The sequence below is a fragment of the Eulemur rufifrons genome, chromosome 15, assembly GCF_041146395.1.
Source record: "Eulemur rufifrons isolate Redbay chromosome 15, OSU_ERuf_1, whole genome shotgun sequence".
Classification (NCBI taxonomy): Eukaryota; Metazoa; Chordata; class Mammalia; order Primates; family Lemuridae; genus Eulemur; species Eulemur rufifrons.
This window is the reverse complement of record NC_090997.1, coordinates 69601166-69616237: the sequence shown is the minus strand read 5'-3', so window position 1 is coordinate 69616237 and position 15072 is coordinate 69601166. Positions and strand designations below refer to the sequence as shown.

General features: G+C 41.8%; 1 protein-coding gene across 1 annotated transcript in view; it reads right to left on the bottom strand.

Annotated features, from left to right (window-relative positions):
* Positions 1 to 3893, bottom strand: part of SLC35F1 (solute carrier family 35 member F1) — a 385838-nt gene extending 381945 nt beyond the window's left edge. The window contains exon 1 of the mRNA XM_069488474.1: positions 3712 to 3893. Within this exon, the coding sequence (XP_069344575.1) occupies positions 3712 to 3893 (182 nt within the window). The remainder of the gene's footprint in view (positions 1 to 3711) is intronic.
* Between the last annotated feature and the right edge of the window lie 11179 nt (positions 3894 to 15072).

Below are 15072 nucleotides of genomic sequence, written 5' to 3'. Positions count from 1 at the left end.
TTAAGAAATCATTTAGAAAACAATATCTTGAGGTACTTTAATATATAGATCAGGATTTACTCCTGCATGTGTCTAAGAAACCTACCTGACCAGCAGTTTCTATGAGAGGGTCATCAACTGTTACCCTTGAAGAATTTTCTTTTCATCATATCTCGCTTGCCTGTAGCAGGGTGAAAATACTATTCCATGCTAAGAAATAAGTGAAGAACAGTTTGCCATAATTTTTTTCTTGTTTGAATCAATACATTATATCACATCTTTGGAAGTTAAAGAAGTAGTAATTACCCCAGCAACTAAATCATCTTGTATTTCTTATATCCCATTGCCAAAACAATTTTGAGTAGGGCAGAGGAAAGAATATGACATAACCCATTAATTAGTTTTAAAAAATTATCTAACACCTCCTCTTCCACCAAAGTCTTGGATACAATTATATTCTAATCTAATTGCTTCAATTAGAAAGGGAGTAGTCAATCAGTGAGATGCCCCTATTGTCATGTGCAAAATGTAGCAATATGACTCTACAAGCCTTTAAAGTAAGGGGAGAGGAAATGGAGCTATACTAAGGAAATGAAAGGATACAGGATAATGTAAGGCAGGTTTTTACTAAGGCAATAGTACATTTCATTGTAAACTTCTTGAGAAGAGGTACCCTTAATTATTAATGGGTACTTCTCTCTTTAACTCTCCCTAGGTAATCAGGATATAGATAGCTTGTGTGTTTGCATTTCTTCCTCTGGGTTGGCAGGTAGCTGTTGCTATCATGTGACCAATAGCAGGCAGTTCACCAGGCCTGCCTTGCTCACAGTCTAACACTCCTCATCCCATTGCACCAACCTGTCTCGCAGCGCTGCCCCTCTGGCCCAATCAGATGCTAATAGCTAACAGTGGTGCAACTCCCCATTCTGTCACTGAAGAAACTACCCCAACCAACTCACAGCAATAGAATGCTGCTAACAATAAATGTGCATTCCGGAAGTTGGAGGGATATTTTTTATATGGGTTCCTAGCTTCCAGATTTGCAACGACTTTCTCCTAAGAGGTAAGATGCTGCATGCTAGGGGCAGAGGAAAGGAAATAACTAAAGACAATGAGTAGACAGGGCAATGAGGGCAAGTATTAAGGAAGGAAGGAGAAGAAAAGAGGCAAAAAAGAAGGCAAAAAAGAAGGCAAAATGAGCAGATCTTGGGTGTTTAGAAAATGAACAAAGATGCTTTTGATTAGACTCCAATGAGCCTGCCTTGTAGCCATACTGACAAGGCCGACATACCATGAGGGTACAAACCAGAGGGAGCCACACCTAAGCACTGCACAGAAGCTCTAAAATTCCATTCTTACTTTTATTTAGAGCCAAATCACTCCACAGCCACTACTAATGCTCTCTGTTATTGACTTAATAATGACACAAAAGCCACGCCTATCAGCATGCTAAAGAAATTATGCCATTAAGATTTTAAAATTTGTTCAGATTTTTTTCAATCTGCTTACTAAAAATGTACTTTCTCAAAAGAAATATCTTCTTCTTATCCTTTAAGGATAAGGAAAAGCCAGCTACTCAATACAAAATATTATATTGAAAATTCTGGAGAACTTTGAAAGACAATAAATAATTGTTTTAGTTTAAGTCTGAAGGCCGTAACCCTAAAGTTCCACTCATAGATGTACCTGAGACGAAATGCCATTGACCCAAACTAAACCTAAATTCCTCCTCTGCACATTAGGAATAATACAACTCATATCACAGATCTCAGCAGGCAAAGCAAAACACAAAGTTCTGCCTACAATGTACCATGACTTCACCGTATTTGCCTATGTTGCTCCCACAGACTCAGACTCACCTTAGACAACAAAAAATGGGTTGAATAAATGAGTTAGTGTAAAGCTTTGTACTTTTCACAATGTTTTCTTCGGCATTATCTAATTCTCAAAATCATAGTAGGAGAAGAAAAGTACTGTGTTATTAAATGTATTTTACAAATGAAGAACCCCAAACCCAAGGAGATAAAGGCTCTGCTGCAAGCTCCATGGCAAGCCATGGGCAGAGGTATGACGACAACCGGAGTTCCCTCACTCCTGCCTCACTAATCTCGTTATTCTGGTCCCTACGGTTCATTATATAGCAAGAAATATCCTGCATGGAATCAACAATAACTCATAATTAAGCAAAAATAAGTGAACTATTATCCCAGTTTTTTCTAGTTTGATGAGAAAAATAATAATTAAAAACATACTCTGCTTAAAAATTTAAAGCCAATGTCAAGGAATTTGCCGTTCAAAAAAAAAAAAACCCACAGGTATTCATAAAGAAAGGATAGGAAAACCATATAGTATGTAATGAGCCAGCATCTTCTTGATTTATTCTGCTCATTATCTTTTAAATGCAATATTTTGGAGGTGTTATTTTAAGCTACAAAGGAAAGACTTGACTTTCTATAATATTACTAACTCATGTCTCCCTTCAGAGTGAATTTCTTCTTGTTTGATAATAAATGGAAACATACAGAGGTACCCACAAGTAAAATACACATTAAGTCTTCATAAGGGATTCTTGAATGGTTTGGGATTTAATTTAACTAAATTAAACCACACTCCCAAAATAAGGGTATTTTTCAAGCTTCTATTTCTGTACATATTTTGTGCTCCCACTAGAGCTTTAAGCCCCCCACCCCCGCCCAGACAGTTCCATGTGAATTCCCTGGGAAATCTCTGCTACCCAAAACAGTGCCACACAGAAACCTGTATGAACAGAGCGACCGGAAGAGTTACCCTTACAGATGCGTCGAAAGCACCCACGCACCCAAATAAAACCACACAAAACCCATTCCCTATGTGATTTTTTTATGTGTCAACTCATCAAACACTTCAAGTTACTTAAGAGGAAAAAGTCTCTTTCACATCACAGTTGAGTCAGGGACGCCGCCGGTGCGGCCCCCATTTTCACGTTAACGCGGTTCCTAAACCCCAAAAGCCTGGGTCCTTAATGGATCCACTACGCAGATGCCAGCACTGGATCGCCTGCGATCCGCATCCGCCTCCTCCGGCTTCAGCACGCTTGGGAATAACTGGGCGCCTCCTTCTCACGCCCTTCCCGCAACATTCTGACTTTGCGTGGGTCTATTCCAGGCCTCCAGCCGCCTCTTCCCTGCTCCCAGCCACTGAGAGCTGGAGCGGCGACTGGAGCGTCAGGCAGGAGTAGGGGCTCACCTCCCTCCCGCCAGGGCTGTCGCTGCGACCCCATCCCCCAGGTCGGAGCCTACGAGGTGGGGCGGGGCGGGCGCGAGGCTGGAGACTTCCACGCCATCTCCGCAGCCCGGCGCCTTCCCGCCTCCGCCCCGGCTATGTCCCCGCGTCCCCTCTGGCCCCCGAGCGCAAAGCTGGGGTAGGAGTGGGAAAGGAAAGAGAGGCAACACGCGTGTGCGAGGGTGTGAGTGCGGACGCACACAAGGCACCTAGGTACGAAAAACCCCGCCTCTCCCCGAACTCCCTCCTCGGACGAGCCGCAGCTCCGGCACTCCGGGGCTCCCGGCGCCGGGACAAAGCTGCCGCGGCCTCTCAGCATCCGCTAAGCGCGTGGTCGTCCGATCTCCCCAGTCTCCCCAAGCCGCGACCCAGTTCCAAAGGACCGCCGGGCTACCCGAGGGACAGAGGGGACCCCGGGCCGGGCAACCGCAGCCCCTGCCCTCCGCGCCCGCGCGCGGCACCACCACTCACCTGTTCAGCACTTTGCGGATCCTCTGGCGCAAGCTGGCCCGGGAGGAGGCGGACAGGCTCCCTCCGCCGCCGCCGCTGCTGCCCTCGGCCGGCAGGTTCTCGATGGTGGTCACCACATGGTTCGGCGGGGCTGGCGGTGGCGGCGGCTGCAGCTGCTGCTGCGGCGGCTCGGGGGGGATCATCGCTGCGAAGGCAGAGGCGCGGTGGCGATCAGAACGCAGCCGGGCGCATCGTGCGCCGGCTCCGGGCCCGGGAACGCGCAGAGGACCCGGCCGGGCGGCCGCGGCCCGGAGGCGGTGCTGCCTGCGAGGCGGGGAGGCACCTGGGGCTACGGCCGCCGCCGCCCAGCCCGCCACTCACTCCTCTCCAGTCCCGGTGCACGCACCCTCTCTCCTGTGCCGCCGCCGCCTCCCGCCCTGGCTCTTCCTGAGTCGCGTCCCGAAGTCCTGGCACGCCCCGTGAAGTGGCTGCGAAGGGGGTCGCGCGGGGGCGCGGAGCTGCCAATCGGCTCGGGGGAACCCTGAAGAGAGAGAGGATGGGGCTCCGGGCTTCGCCTTCTCTCCCCGTGCCCGCGTCTTCTCGGGGTGAGCAGCGGCAGCCTGTCCCCCGCTCGCTCGGAAAGCTGCCGTCTGTGTCTCACGGAGTGAGAGACCGAGAGTGAACCAGGAGAGCCGGGCGGGGGCGCCGCGGCGGCGGTGGCGGCAGCGAGGGGGGAGGGGAAGGGGGACGGCCCCCCCACCGCGCACTCTGCTGTCACCAGAGGGCGCTCCCGAGGTGCCTTATTGCCCCCGACCGTCTTCTCCCTAGTCCACGGAGGCCCTGGGTCTAGGTTGCGATGATTGTTTGGGTTTGGGTTTTGTTTTGTTTTATTTTGTTTTGTTTCGGGCGGGGCTGAGAATAGATCCTCCCTCTGGCGGGGATTCCTCGCTCCTGCGGAAGCACCGCAGAATCAGCACCACCTGCTTGGGACAGCGGCGGCAGGACACGGCTGAGACAGGTGCTGGCCCTAGATTAGAAACCCACACTCAGTATCCTATTATAACTACGCTTACCATAGTAGCCTGAAGGAAATGGGAGGGAAACAACTTCTCACAAAGAATCCATTCTGGGAACTGGGAAACGCATATCACACCAACTCAAAACGTCTCTGTTTGGGGCAGTGTAGCGCTGTGAAAGAAACATAGGCAGATTTGAGTTCCAGTGGCACGTCTGAAACTTACTCGCCAGAGACCCTAAGCAATTTACTTAAATTCTAAAGCAGTCTTCTCTGTGCAGCGAGACTGCTCTCCTCGTGTCTTTCCCCCAGGGTGTTGTAAGACTTAAATGAGGTAAACTACCCAGCAGGGGAGCCTAATGGCTCCTCTAATAGTCCCCCACCTCCAAAAGGAAAACCCTGTGTATTTGCCACAGAAATCTTGGATCTGGACAGGACTATATGTCTACCAAAAGAAACTGCCTCTCTGTCCCAGATACCTCTTATACCTATTGATCCAGATCCCAATTAATAATTGATTCTTAAAAGATTTTCAAATTTTCCTTTATCTGGACTGCTTAGATAGGGACCTTGCATTGGAAAACAACATGCATTTTTAAAAATTTTCCACTTCAGTGCTGTATGGGGAGTTAATTTCCCTGGGTAAGTTTAATCGGTAGGTTTGTTCACACTAAGACATGCTGATACCACCACTGAATCCAAATGCCCTGGAAAGCAGCAAATTAAAAATAGTGGTGATAGGATTTGCCACGAGGTGTGGGAGGGAGTTGGAGAGAAAATAACATTCAAAACAAGGAATGGCTTGTCTTCTCAACTGAAGAGAAAAGGGACAGGGGAGGATAAAAAGATGGGATTAATTGTTTAGTTAACAAGTAAGCTCCCATCACTTTAACAATGTTGGGAGTCCTTTTTTTATCATCAAAAATCTGAGAAAACAGGTATTCACAAAACCTCTCCAATATATATGTAAAAACCTGGTTACTACCTGAAATATCTCTGAGGTTTCTTTCTAAAAAAAAAAAAAAAAAAAAAAATCCCACTTTAGAACATTTCCCTTTTTATAATTAACAAGTTGTCCCATTCTCTCTCAACAACATTTCCCTTTATTATTTTTCCACCTCAGATTTGCACAGGACACTCTGAAGAGTTGTTGCAAATAGGACCAAGGCTTGTAACCTCATGGACATTAAAATTCCAATAGTCCACCATGAATTTGCCCGTAGGGGACCCACCAAATGTAGCTGACATGAATAAAGTACACTTCAGCTGAACCTGGCAGCAAGTAATGGTAGAAATTTCTCTATTAAAACAACATTTATGGTAATTTCAGGTGTCTGCCTTGAATGACTGGTTGCTTCAGTGCCCTCTTCCTTCACATTTGGCTTGCTTCCCTTTGAATGTTTTTGGCACATCACAACTCAGTGCTGTGTCTGCACTTCAATGTCTGCATTTGCATCTGGTCATTTCTCTAGAGGGACTACTGAATCCAAATGATCTAAATCTCCACTGAGTCAGGAAGGGAGAAAATCAAGATAACAGAACAGGATGAGAAATGTAAAATTTCAATCCTGCTGGTAAGAAAAGACCTCGAAGCAGTCTTAAGCCTTATGTTTTTTTACTCCATTTATAGCGGGATACAACATCAGATCCCTTCTTACTCTCTGATTCTATGCTTCATGCTCATCTCTTAAGAAGAAGCTAATCACCAGGCATGATGGCATACGCCTATAGTCTCAGCTTACTCAGGAGGCTGAGGAGGATCTCTTGAGCCCAGGAGTTGGAGGCCAGCCTGGACAACATATCAAGTGATGGGATTCAAACCACTGGGACTTAGGGATGCTATGTCTGAGGCTGTGAGAGGAAAGGAGGTGAAGGAATTGCCTGAGCAGAAGCCTGAAATAAGGGCAGATGTTAACTGCCTAGTTGGGGGACATATATCAGCGATCTGGGAGTACAGCAAAGCATGCTCCGACATCAGAGCCTAAGGGGTTTCATGCATGAAAAGCCACAGAGCAGCCTGACGTGAAAACTTCTCATGGCTGTAGAGGTAGATTGCCATATGTCAGCCCGGGAGAAAGATCTTAAGGCTTCCATTGTTAGAACACTGGGCCAAGTTTCTTCTCTCCCTTTCTCTCCAAAATGCCTCAGTTAATGTAAAACCAGTCTCCCAGTGGAAAGCCTGTAGTTTCTTTGTTTCTTGATCAAATGGGTCACAGCTACTAAAGTTAGAAGATTGATATCCATGTACATAGCTTGAGCTTGGGATAAAATTAGTTAACCTTGATCAAAAGTGTTGTGCCTACCGAAGAATTATGTGTTTTTCCCTTCTAGACAGGAGAAGGAAATTAGCTAGGACACCTTGTGATTTTGGGGAGGATCCCTGAGACCCTTGATCATTGTATCCCATGATTTTTGTACATGAGATCATTGTATTTTGCAGCATGGCAAAGAGAATAAAAAAGCAAATGCTGGGTTTCAGACATTGCCACCGTGGCACCAAGAATGCTGGTGGTCCCCCTGATTTCCCCGCTATTTTTAATACTATTTCTGTGTCTCTGTTTCTGTTTCTTTCATCCTTGCAACACATTCTGCCAGGGGACCCCATCTTTATCGGGGACATCGTGAACCCCTGATAATCAAGATCCTATCTCTAAAACAAAAAAAAGTAACTAAGTAGCACTTGAGAATATGGAAATTTATCAAAAGGGAAAGTCTCATAATGGTGTGTCTGACGTGGACTTTAACAGAAAAGATGCAGGAAAGGACAGTTTCCCCTTTCTAGCTACAAGGGTCTTGTCTGTCTCCCTAGCCTCAAAAATACATCTTTCATGACCAAAAGGAAAGGGGATGAGGGCAATAGTTTGGGAAACTTTATGTAGTTTTTAGTGGTGGCATGTGGTTCCAGGGACACACTTACTGCTCAGCTTCCCTCTCCCATACCAGTTGTGGTTAGTGGCACAATGCCATTGCAAAGTTTCCATTCCACAAAAAATTCTGCCACTCCAGCCATTACACCACCTGAGTTTTTCTTAAGACACGTGCTAGTTCTGTTGAATTCCTTAGGGAAGCAGAAGTTGGCTATCAGCTACACCTTCTTCAGTGTTGCTCATTTTTAAGACATTTCCACTCATGTAGGAAAGAGTAGAATTTGGCCTGTGTTTCAGACCTGAGTCACCAGGCATTCTGACTAATCTGTTTAGCATAGACTGCACCTGTGCATTGTATTGGAGAAAAGCTTCAGAGTCATGCTCCAGAGGTGACTGATGATCCTTCCCAAATTGCTGAACAGTTGCCTGGAATTGCTTGTGCTGCTGCAAATGCCCAGTGGCCCATATGCTTTTCCTGTGTCATTCTCTTAATCTTATTCTTTCTCTCCCAAGTCTGGCTGAATCTATTCATCATGCAATACTAAATTCATGGCCTCTACAATAATAGAGCTTCAGAGTTTTGACTCACATAATTGAACTTAAATACAAGAGAAGAAAGCTAAGCAAAACTGTGAGAAATTTGTGGAGAGGGGAAAAGGAAGAGGAGTAATTGGGTAAGTCTTTAAATTTACATCCAAAAATGCATAAAATAACTGGGATGTCAAAGCACAGAACTTCAGTGAGCACTCGTTATCAATGCAGATAGTCTATAAGTGGTGTTAGCAGATATGAAAAGTATGAGTAGAGCAGAGAAACAGGCAACAGGTTTCAATAGGAAGAAAGAAGAACTCAACAGATGATTTTCAAGATAAAGGTGATGAAATCTCAAAGGAATCAGGAAAAAAAAAAAACAAATAGATGGGAAACAGGTAAGAAAATCAGTCAAGGAGGCCCAGCATTTGAAAAATAGGTGTTCCATATAACAGAACAGAGAAATGGAAGGGAGGAAACCTCAGTGAAATAAATTCAGTAATTTCTCAAAATGAAAAACATGAGTTGACAGTCTGATAGAACCAAGAACAGCAGACTAAAGTAGACCACACTGAGTATATTATCATGAAAGTTCAATAATTTGGGGACAAAAGAATATTCTTCAAGCTTCCAGAGAGGAGGATAAGAAACCAGAATGATTTTGGTCTTCTTAATAGCAACAGTGGAAATTAGAAGACAGTGAAGTAGTCTTCAGAATTCTGAAGGAAAATTATTTTCATTCTGGGACTTTATACCCAGCCAAATTGTCAAAACACTATAAGGGTAGGTAAAGATATTTGCAGACATGCAAGGTCTCAAAATATTTCTCTCCCATGCACCCTTTATCAGGAAGCTACTTGTTGATGTGCTGTACCAAAACCAGAGAGTAAATGAAGAAAGAGAAATGGGAACGGGGAGCTCCAACACAGGAGAGAAGCAAAGGGAATACCTGGGATGATAATGGGAGATCTCAAGACTACAGGTGTACACAAGTAGTAAAGGACAAATAATTCATGTTGAGAAAATGTCAGAAGACTCTAGGACAGAGGACATGAAATTGATTTTATATAGATAGATATAGATACCAAATGTATCTTAACTTCTTGAGAGTGAATTTAGACAACTGGTAGAAAATTTACAGTTGAATTTAATGACGTGTAAAAATTTTTTTCAGAAAATGATAATTATTAACTCCATTAATAACAAAGAGTTATCCAGGCAGGAAATAAAAAATAATCATAGTTCACTAATTGCCTAAACTGAGTAGCATTTGCTGAGCCATAACAACATAGACACTAAATTTTGATCTAGATAAATGTTTAACTATATTTGTCTATATTTGACAGGATAAAATGATATATATGTATCTTTGGAGACAGGAAAAAAGAAAGCTAAACCCCAGCTGCCATAGTGAGAAATCAATAGAAGAATCAACTAAGACAATGGAAAGTGATTACCTCTAGTGAAGGGGAAAATGGTGAAGAGGGAGGAACGCTGCTGTTTTGTTTAACAAACCTTGAAGAATTATTTTACTCTTTAAACCATGTGCAGCTATAGCTTTAAAAAAATAACATTTATAAAAAATAAAGGAAAATAGAGAAGTGTAACCCTGACACATTTCTTTCCTCCACTGAGTCCTTGGTGCTTTTAAGGTAACTTCCAGAGGAGGTTGCAGCTAAGGGAGAAAATCAGGGGTTGATAGCTAGAGCTGGAAGAGTTTGTTATTCAGGCTAACAAATAATCGTAAAAGTAAATCTACAAATAGACTCGTTAATTTGCTAATTATTCTTACATGCTCTAGAAATGTCTCTTTTTTCTTCAATGATAAACCTTCAGTTTCACAATAGATAAATTCAGCTACAATTAAATAAACATTTTCTTGTATTTTAAGTTGACATAAAATGATAGAGTATTATTAAAACAATGAGCCATCATTTTCTAGTTAACATCCTTTGTCAGCAGGGTAAGGGAAGATAGGAAGATAGTAAACATGGTATTTTTTTCACCTACAAATCAAAAGTTACATGTGGTTGATTTTATTCATTCAGCTGGATGTAGTAGATTTCCCTTTAGGCTTATACAAGTCAATGGGGTTGTTTAAAGTCAATGGGAATAAGTTATCAAATAGTGGATATCTTTAAACATTGAATTGTAGAACATTAAAAAGATGAATAGTCTACCTCCAACCCAGTAATAATTTCTTATGTATTTCTAAACTGTCCTTATTTTTAAAGCATTTTACCTATTCTTACCAATAAATATGCAAAAATATATTTGTGTTATTTTTGTTTACCTAGAAACCTAAGTGAATTCCTAATTTTGTGCCGATGCCAGTTTCTTATTTTCTGACTCAGACGTATGCATTCCATATCCTCTACTTGATAAACTTAATAGAAGCCAGAAGCCTTTCTGAAGATTGCTCTTTCCCATGTCAAGTTCAGTTAGAGCCGAGTTTTAGCAAGGTCAGAGATGCTGTGAGGATTATTAACCACTTGTACATTGATCGAGTCCTAAAATAATACCTATGTCACCCAGCACTGAGGTTTTCTTTGGCTCCAGTGATCTCAACTCTTCCTTCACTTCCACGGTCCTTATCACAACAAACTGAGTCTCCTCTGAAATATGTGTATCAAAATCCCATTCTCCTACCACCACCTCTAGTACTTTCACTGCAGCATTTCATTGACCTCGTCAAGACTTCCTCTCAAGTTCTCAATTCCATCCTTACCTAATTTAGACTCCATGAGCCATTATTACAATCACTGTTTTTCAAATTACCTTAATTCCCTTCATCTACCTAACAAAACTCTACCTGGCTTAATCCATTTATCTACCTATTCTGTGCAAATATCTAGCCACTGAATGTTGCTGAAAGAGAACACACAAGCCTACTGAATGATGTTTTTTATTTTCATGAACCACGAAACATAGGTAGACACTCTGAGGACAAAGGCTTGAGAATCAGGACCTCCGATGTCCTCCCCATTTAATATTATTTGGTCTTTCAATGGATTGGATGATGCCTTCCCACATTGGTGAGGACACATCTTCTTTACTGAGTCTACTGATTTAAATACTAATCGCTTCCAGAAACCTCTCCTAGGTACACACAGAAACAATGTTTTACCAGATATCTGGGCATCTCTTAGCCCAGCCAAGTTGTCACATAAAGTTAGCCATCATACCAATGGACTTTTTTCTGTCCTTATGTTACTTGAACATTCTACAATATTTGGTATTGTTGACCTTCTCCTGATCTATTTCTGCTTCTGAAAGAACATTTCTCTTGTTTTCTCCCACCTCTTTGGTTCTCCATCTTATCTACATGCTTTTTCCTCCTCCAATTGCCTCTTAACTGTTGGTTTTATCCAGAGCCTCAACTTTGGCCCTCTACTTTTTTCATTCAATGCACAATGCATGGGTGATCTCATCCACCTCTATGGCTCCAGTTGTCACTTGCTACTTCCAGGGACCTTCTCTATTTATATTTCAGAACTCTCTGATAATCCCTAATCTAAACACTTGCTGTCCCAAAAGCACATCAGAAACACTGTGGTCTCATATTTCTCCCACTGACCTCCTTCTCCTGCTGTTGACACCTGGCTTGGTGAATAACATTAATCCCAACCTCTGGGAGATGCCTACGCTATGCTCCTCACTCACCCCACAGTCACTATATCTTGCAGTATTATCTCCTAAAAACTTCTCCCATCACATCACATCACAAGCCTGTCCAAGTTCTTGTCATGTCTCAGTCTGATCACTCTAATGGTCTCTGAATTGGGTTCCCACAAAAGAGCTTTGTCAACAACACAAAACTAACCTTGTCACTTCCTTTCCTATCAGCTCTTCAATAGCTCCATCAACTTTCAGGATAAAGGTCAGATCCCTTAGCTAAGTAGAAGCCTCATTCGTGTTCTGGCCATTTGCCAACCCCCATTCCCTAGTGTGTACTTCAGCCAAACGGAATACTCAATTTCCCCATTATGTAGTGCTTTTTCATGCCTCTGGGCTTTCCCAAATATTGCTCACCCTGAATGGCCTTCCCTCCTTTCCTTATTTAGCTAACACCTACTTATTGTTAAGAATGATCTCATGAATTACCTCATCCAGCAAGTCATCCTTGACTCCATAGCCTGATTAGTTGCCCTCATCAGTGCAATCACAGCCCTCTCTGAAAACACCAAACACAGTATCAATTTTTTAATGTGTTTCTTTGTGGACTATAAGCTCCATTAGCTAAATTACCTTGCCTCGTGTAGCTTCTTTCCCAACACTTAGTACAGTACTTGGCATGCAATAAGAATCTGTCAAATAACTGGCTGATAATGAAGAAATGGCCTTAGGAATTTATCCTACACATTCTTAAAATCAGATAATGCTTAAAAAAATAGATGAAATCAGGCCTTATATACTAGACCTCATTTAAGGTTGGAGAGAAGAAGCTAAAAGGAAAGGAAATATCTCCTGAACAAATATATTGCCTATATAAGCTAGAAAACACTTTAAGAAAAGGCCAAGAACTCTCTAGAAAGTAATGCAGTTAACTTTTTATTTAAACAGAAATTATTCCTAGAAGCCTTGGCTATCTTGCATATTTTTATTGTTCTAGACATAACTAAATGACTTATTCACATAAGGAGGCTTATTGAAACTTTATTATATTCAGATGTTCTCTGCATATATCTTGCTGTCTAACCTTGATGACAAAGGGCTACGCAATAGTATATTTGTAATGCAGCTAACCAGACACAGTGAAAAAGAGAGTTCAGCAATTACTTGGTGAAAGAAATCAGCATAGACAAACTTCATAATTCAAGCCAAAAATCTTGTTTTTTTTTTTTTTTTAACAAAGCAGGTTATTTTAGCCTGCATTATTTGAATAAGTTAAATTCTTAGTTTAGAAACTCTTTGGTAGCAGAGGTGAAAGTAATTCCAAATATTCATTTTGTTTTAGATTTGGAAAGCTTTGTAATTTTTTCCTCACGTATTTATTTGTTTCCTTTTGGCAAATACTAAAGGTAACCTGCTTCCCTGACTATTTATTAGTCTAGTACAGCCAAAGGTTGTCTGCAAATGTAATAAATATGAGAGGAAGAGAGGGGTAGAGGAGTACTTAAAAATTGTCTTCACATAATTAAGTTTAAATTAAAACCTGGGTTTGTCCCTTGATGAACATTTCTTAAACATTTACTATGTACCAGGCATGGAGATTGATTCTAAGGTACGAAACTGATTAAGACACTGTCTTGCACCCTCCCACTTCTCTCTCGTCATGTGCGCTCTGCACACGCCTGCTCCCCTTCGCTTTCCACCGGGAGTGGAAGTAGCGTGAGGCCCTCACCAGATGTAGATGCCCAGTCTTGAACTTTCCAGCCATCAGGATTGGGAGCCAAATAAACACTGTTCCCTTATAAATTACCCAGCTTCAGATATTCTCTCAGAGTAACACAAAATGGGCTAATACAGCCTCATGTAAATGGAATCATACACTCTTTTTGTGACTGACTTATTTTACTTAGTGTAATGTCCTCAAGGTTTACCCATGTTATAGTATGTGTCAGAATTTCTTCCCTTTGTAAGGCTGGATAATATTCCACAGTATGTATATACCACATTTTCTTTATTCATCCATCCACGGATGGACATTTCGGTTGCTTCCACTTCTTGGCTATTGTGGATAATGCTGATATAAACATGTGTGTGCCACTATCTCTTTGACATCTGCTTTCAGTTCTTTTGGATATATACCTGGAAGTGGGATGGCTGGGCCAGATGGCAATTCTACTTTGAATTTTTTGAGGAACTGTAATTCTGTTTTCCATAATGACTGTACCATTTTACATTTCCACCAACAGTGTACATGGGTTCTACTTTCTCTACATCTTCGCCAACACTTGTTATTTTTGCTTTATTTTAGTAGTGATCATTTTAATCAATGTGAGGAGAATTGACATATTAATAATTTTTACTCCAGTCCCTTGTGCAATGCACTATACATACCAGCTACTTTATAAGAGCTTATGGTTAGCAGGTATTAACATTTTGTATTTTCATAATGTGTTTGCTTTATAAAGTTGATCTTGGATAGAGATTATTAATAAAGTCTTTGTTCTGTACTTTAGGATAAAATAAAGATGACACCTCTTAGGAAAAAAAAGTGTTTCTGCTTTCAAGAAATTCTCAACTTAGTGAATAAAACAGACCTATCTACAACCAAATTGTCATGTGATAGGCACTACACTGGAAGAATGAATAACACATGGTGAGGATAAGAAGCTAGGTATGATTCGCTCTATGAAAGAGTCAGGGAAGAAGAGCTTGCAGGGATGATTTCTCCAAGGATGATCTGGCTTTGAGGCCTGTGTAGAATTTTACCTGGTGCAGAGTGAGGGGTCAAGACTAGATGGTCATTCCTGGCGGAAGTAACCAATTCACAAAGGCCTGATGGAGAGGAAGTGCACAGTAAGGTCACAAGGATGGAAGTCAGAGAATGTGAGGGAAGAGCATGGGATGGAGCGGATACAGAAGTTTATTTAACAACTGCTTTCCCAGAGTTCAGCCATTTTTTAAGTAAATTAATAAATGTTGCTATATCTGTGTACCACCTCTACTTCTATTTACTTAATATTATTTTAAATGACTCTTTAAAATGTAAAGGCCTACTTTAGCTTCATGTCGAGCAAAAATATCCATGAAATTACACATCTGAAGTGCTAATCACATTTTTCTAATACTCATTAAAATAAAAATAAGTAATGTAATTACGTAAATGCTTCACACTGTACCACCTAAAATTGCCTCTTATGCCATCATGGGCACATGCTCCAGACTTTGGGAAATACTGCTTTATATTTAACAACAAACATGAAAAGAAGCACCTTTTACAAACTGCTACTTTAATTTTCCAAATATGGAAAGAACTTGGGAAATGATACTCCTATGAAAATGATCCAATAAAGCAATTTT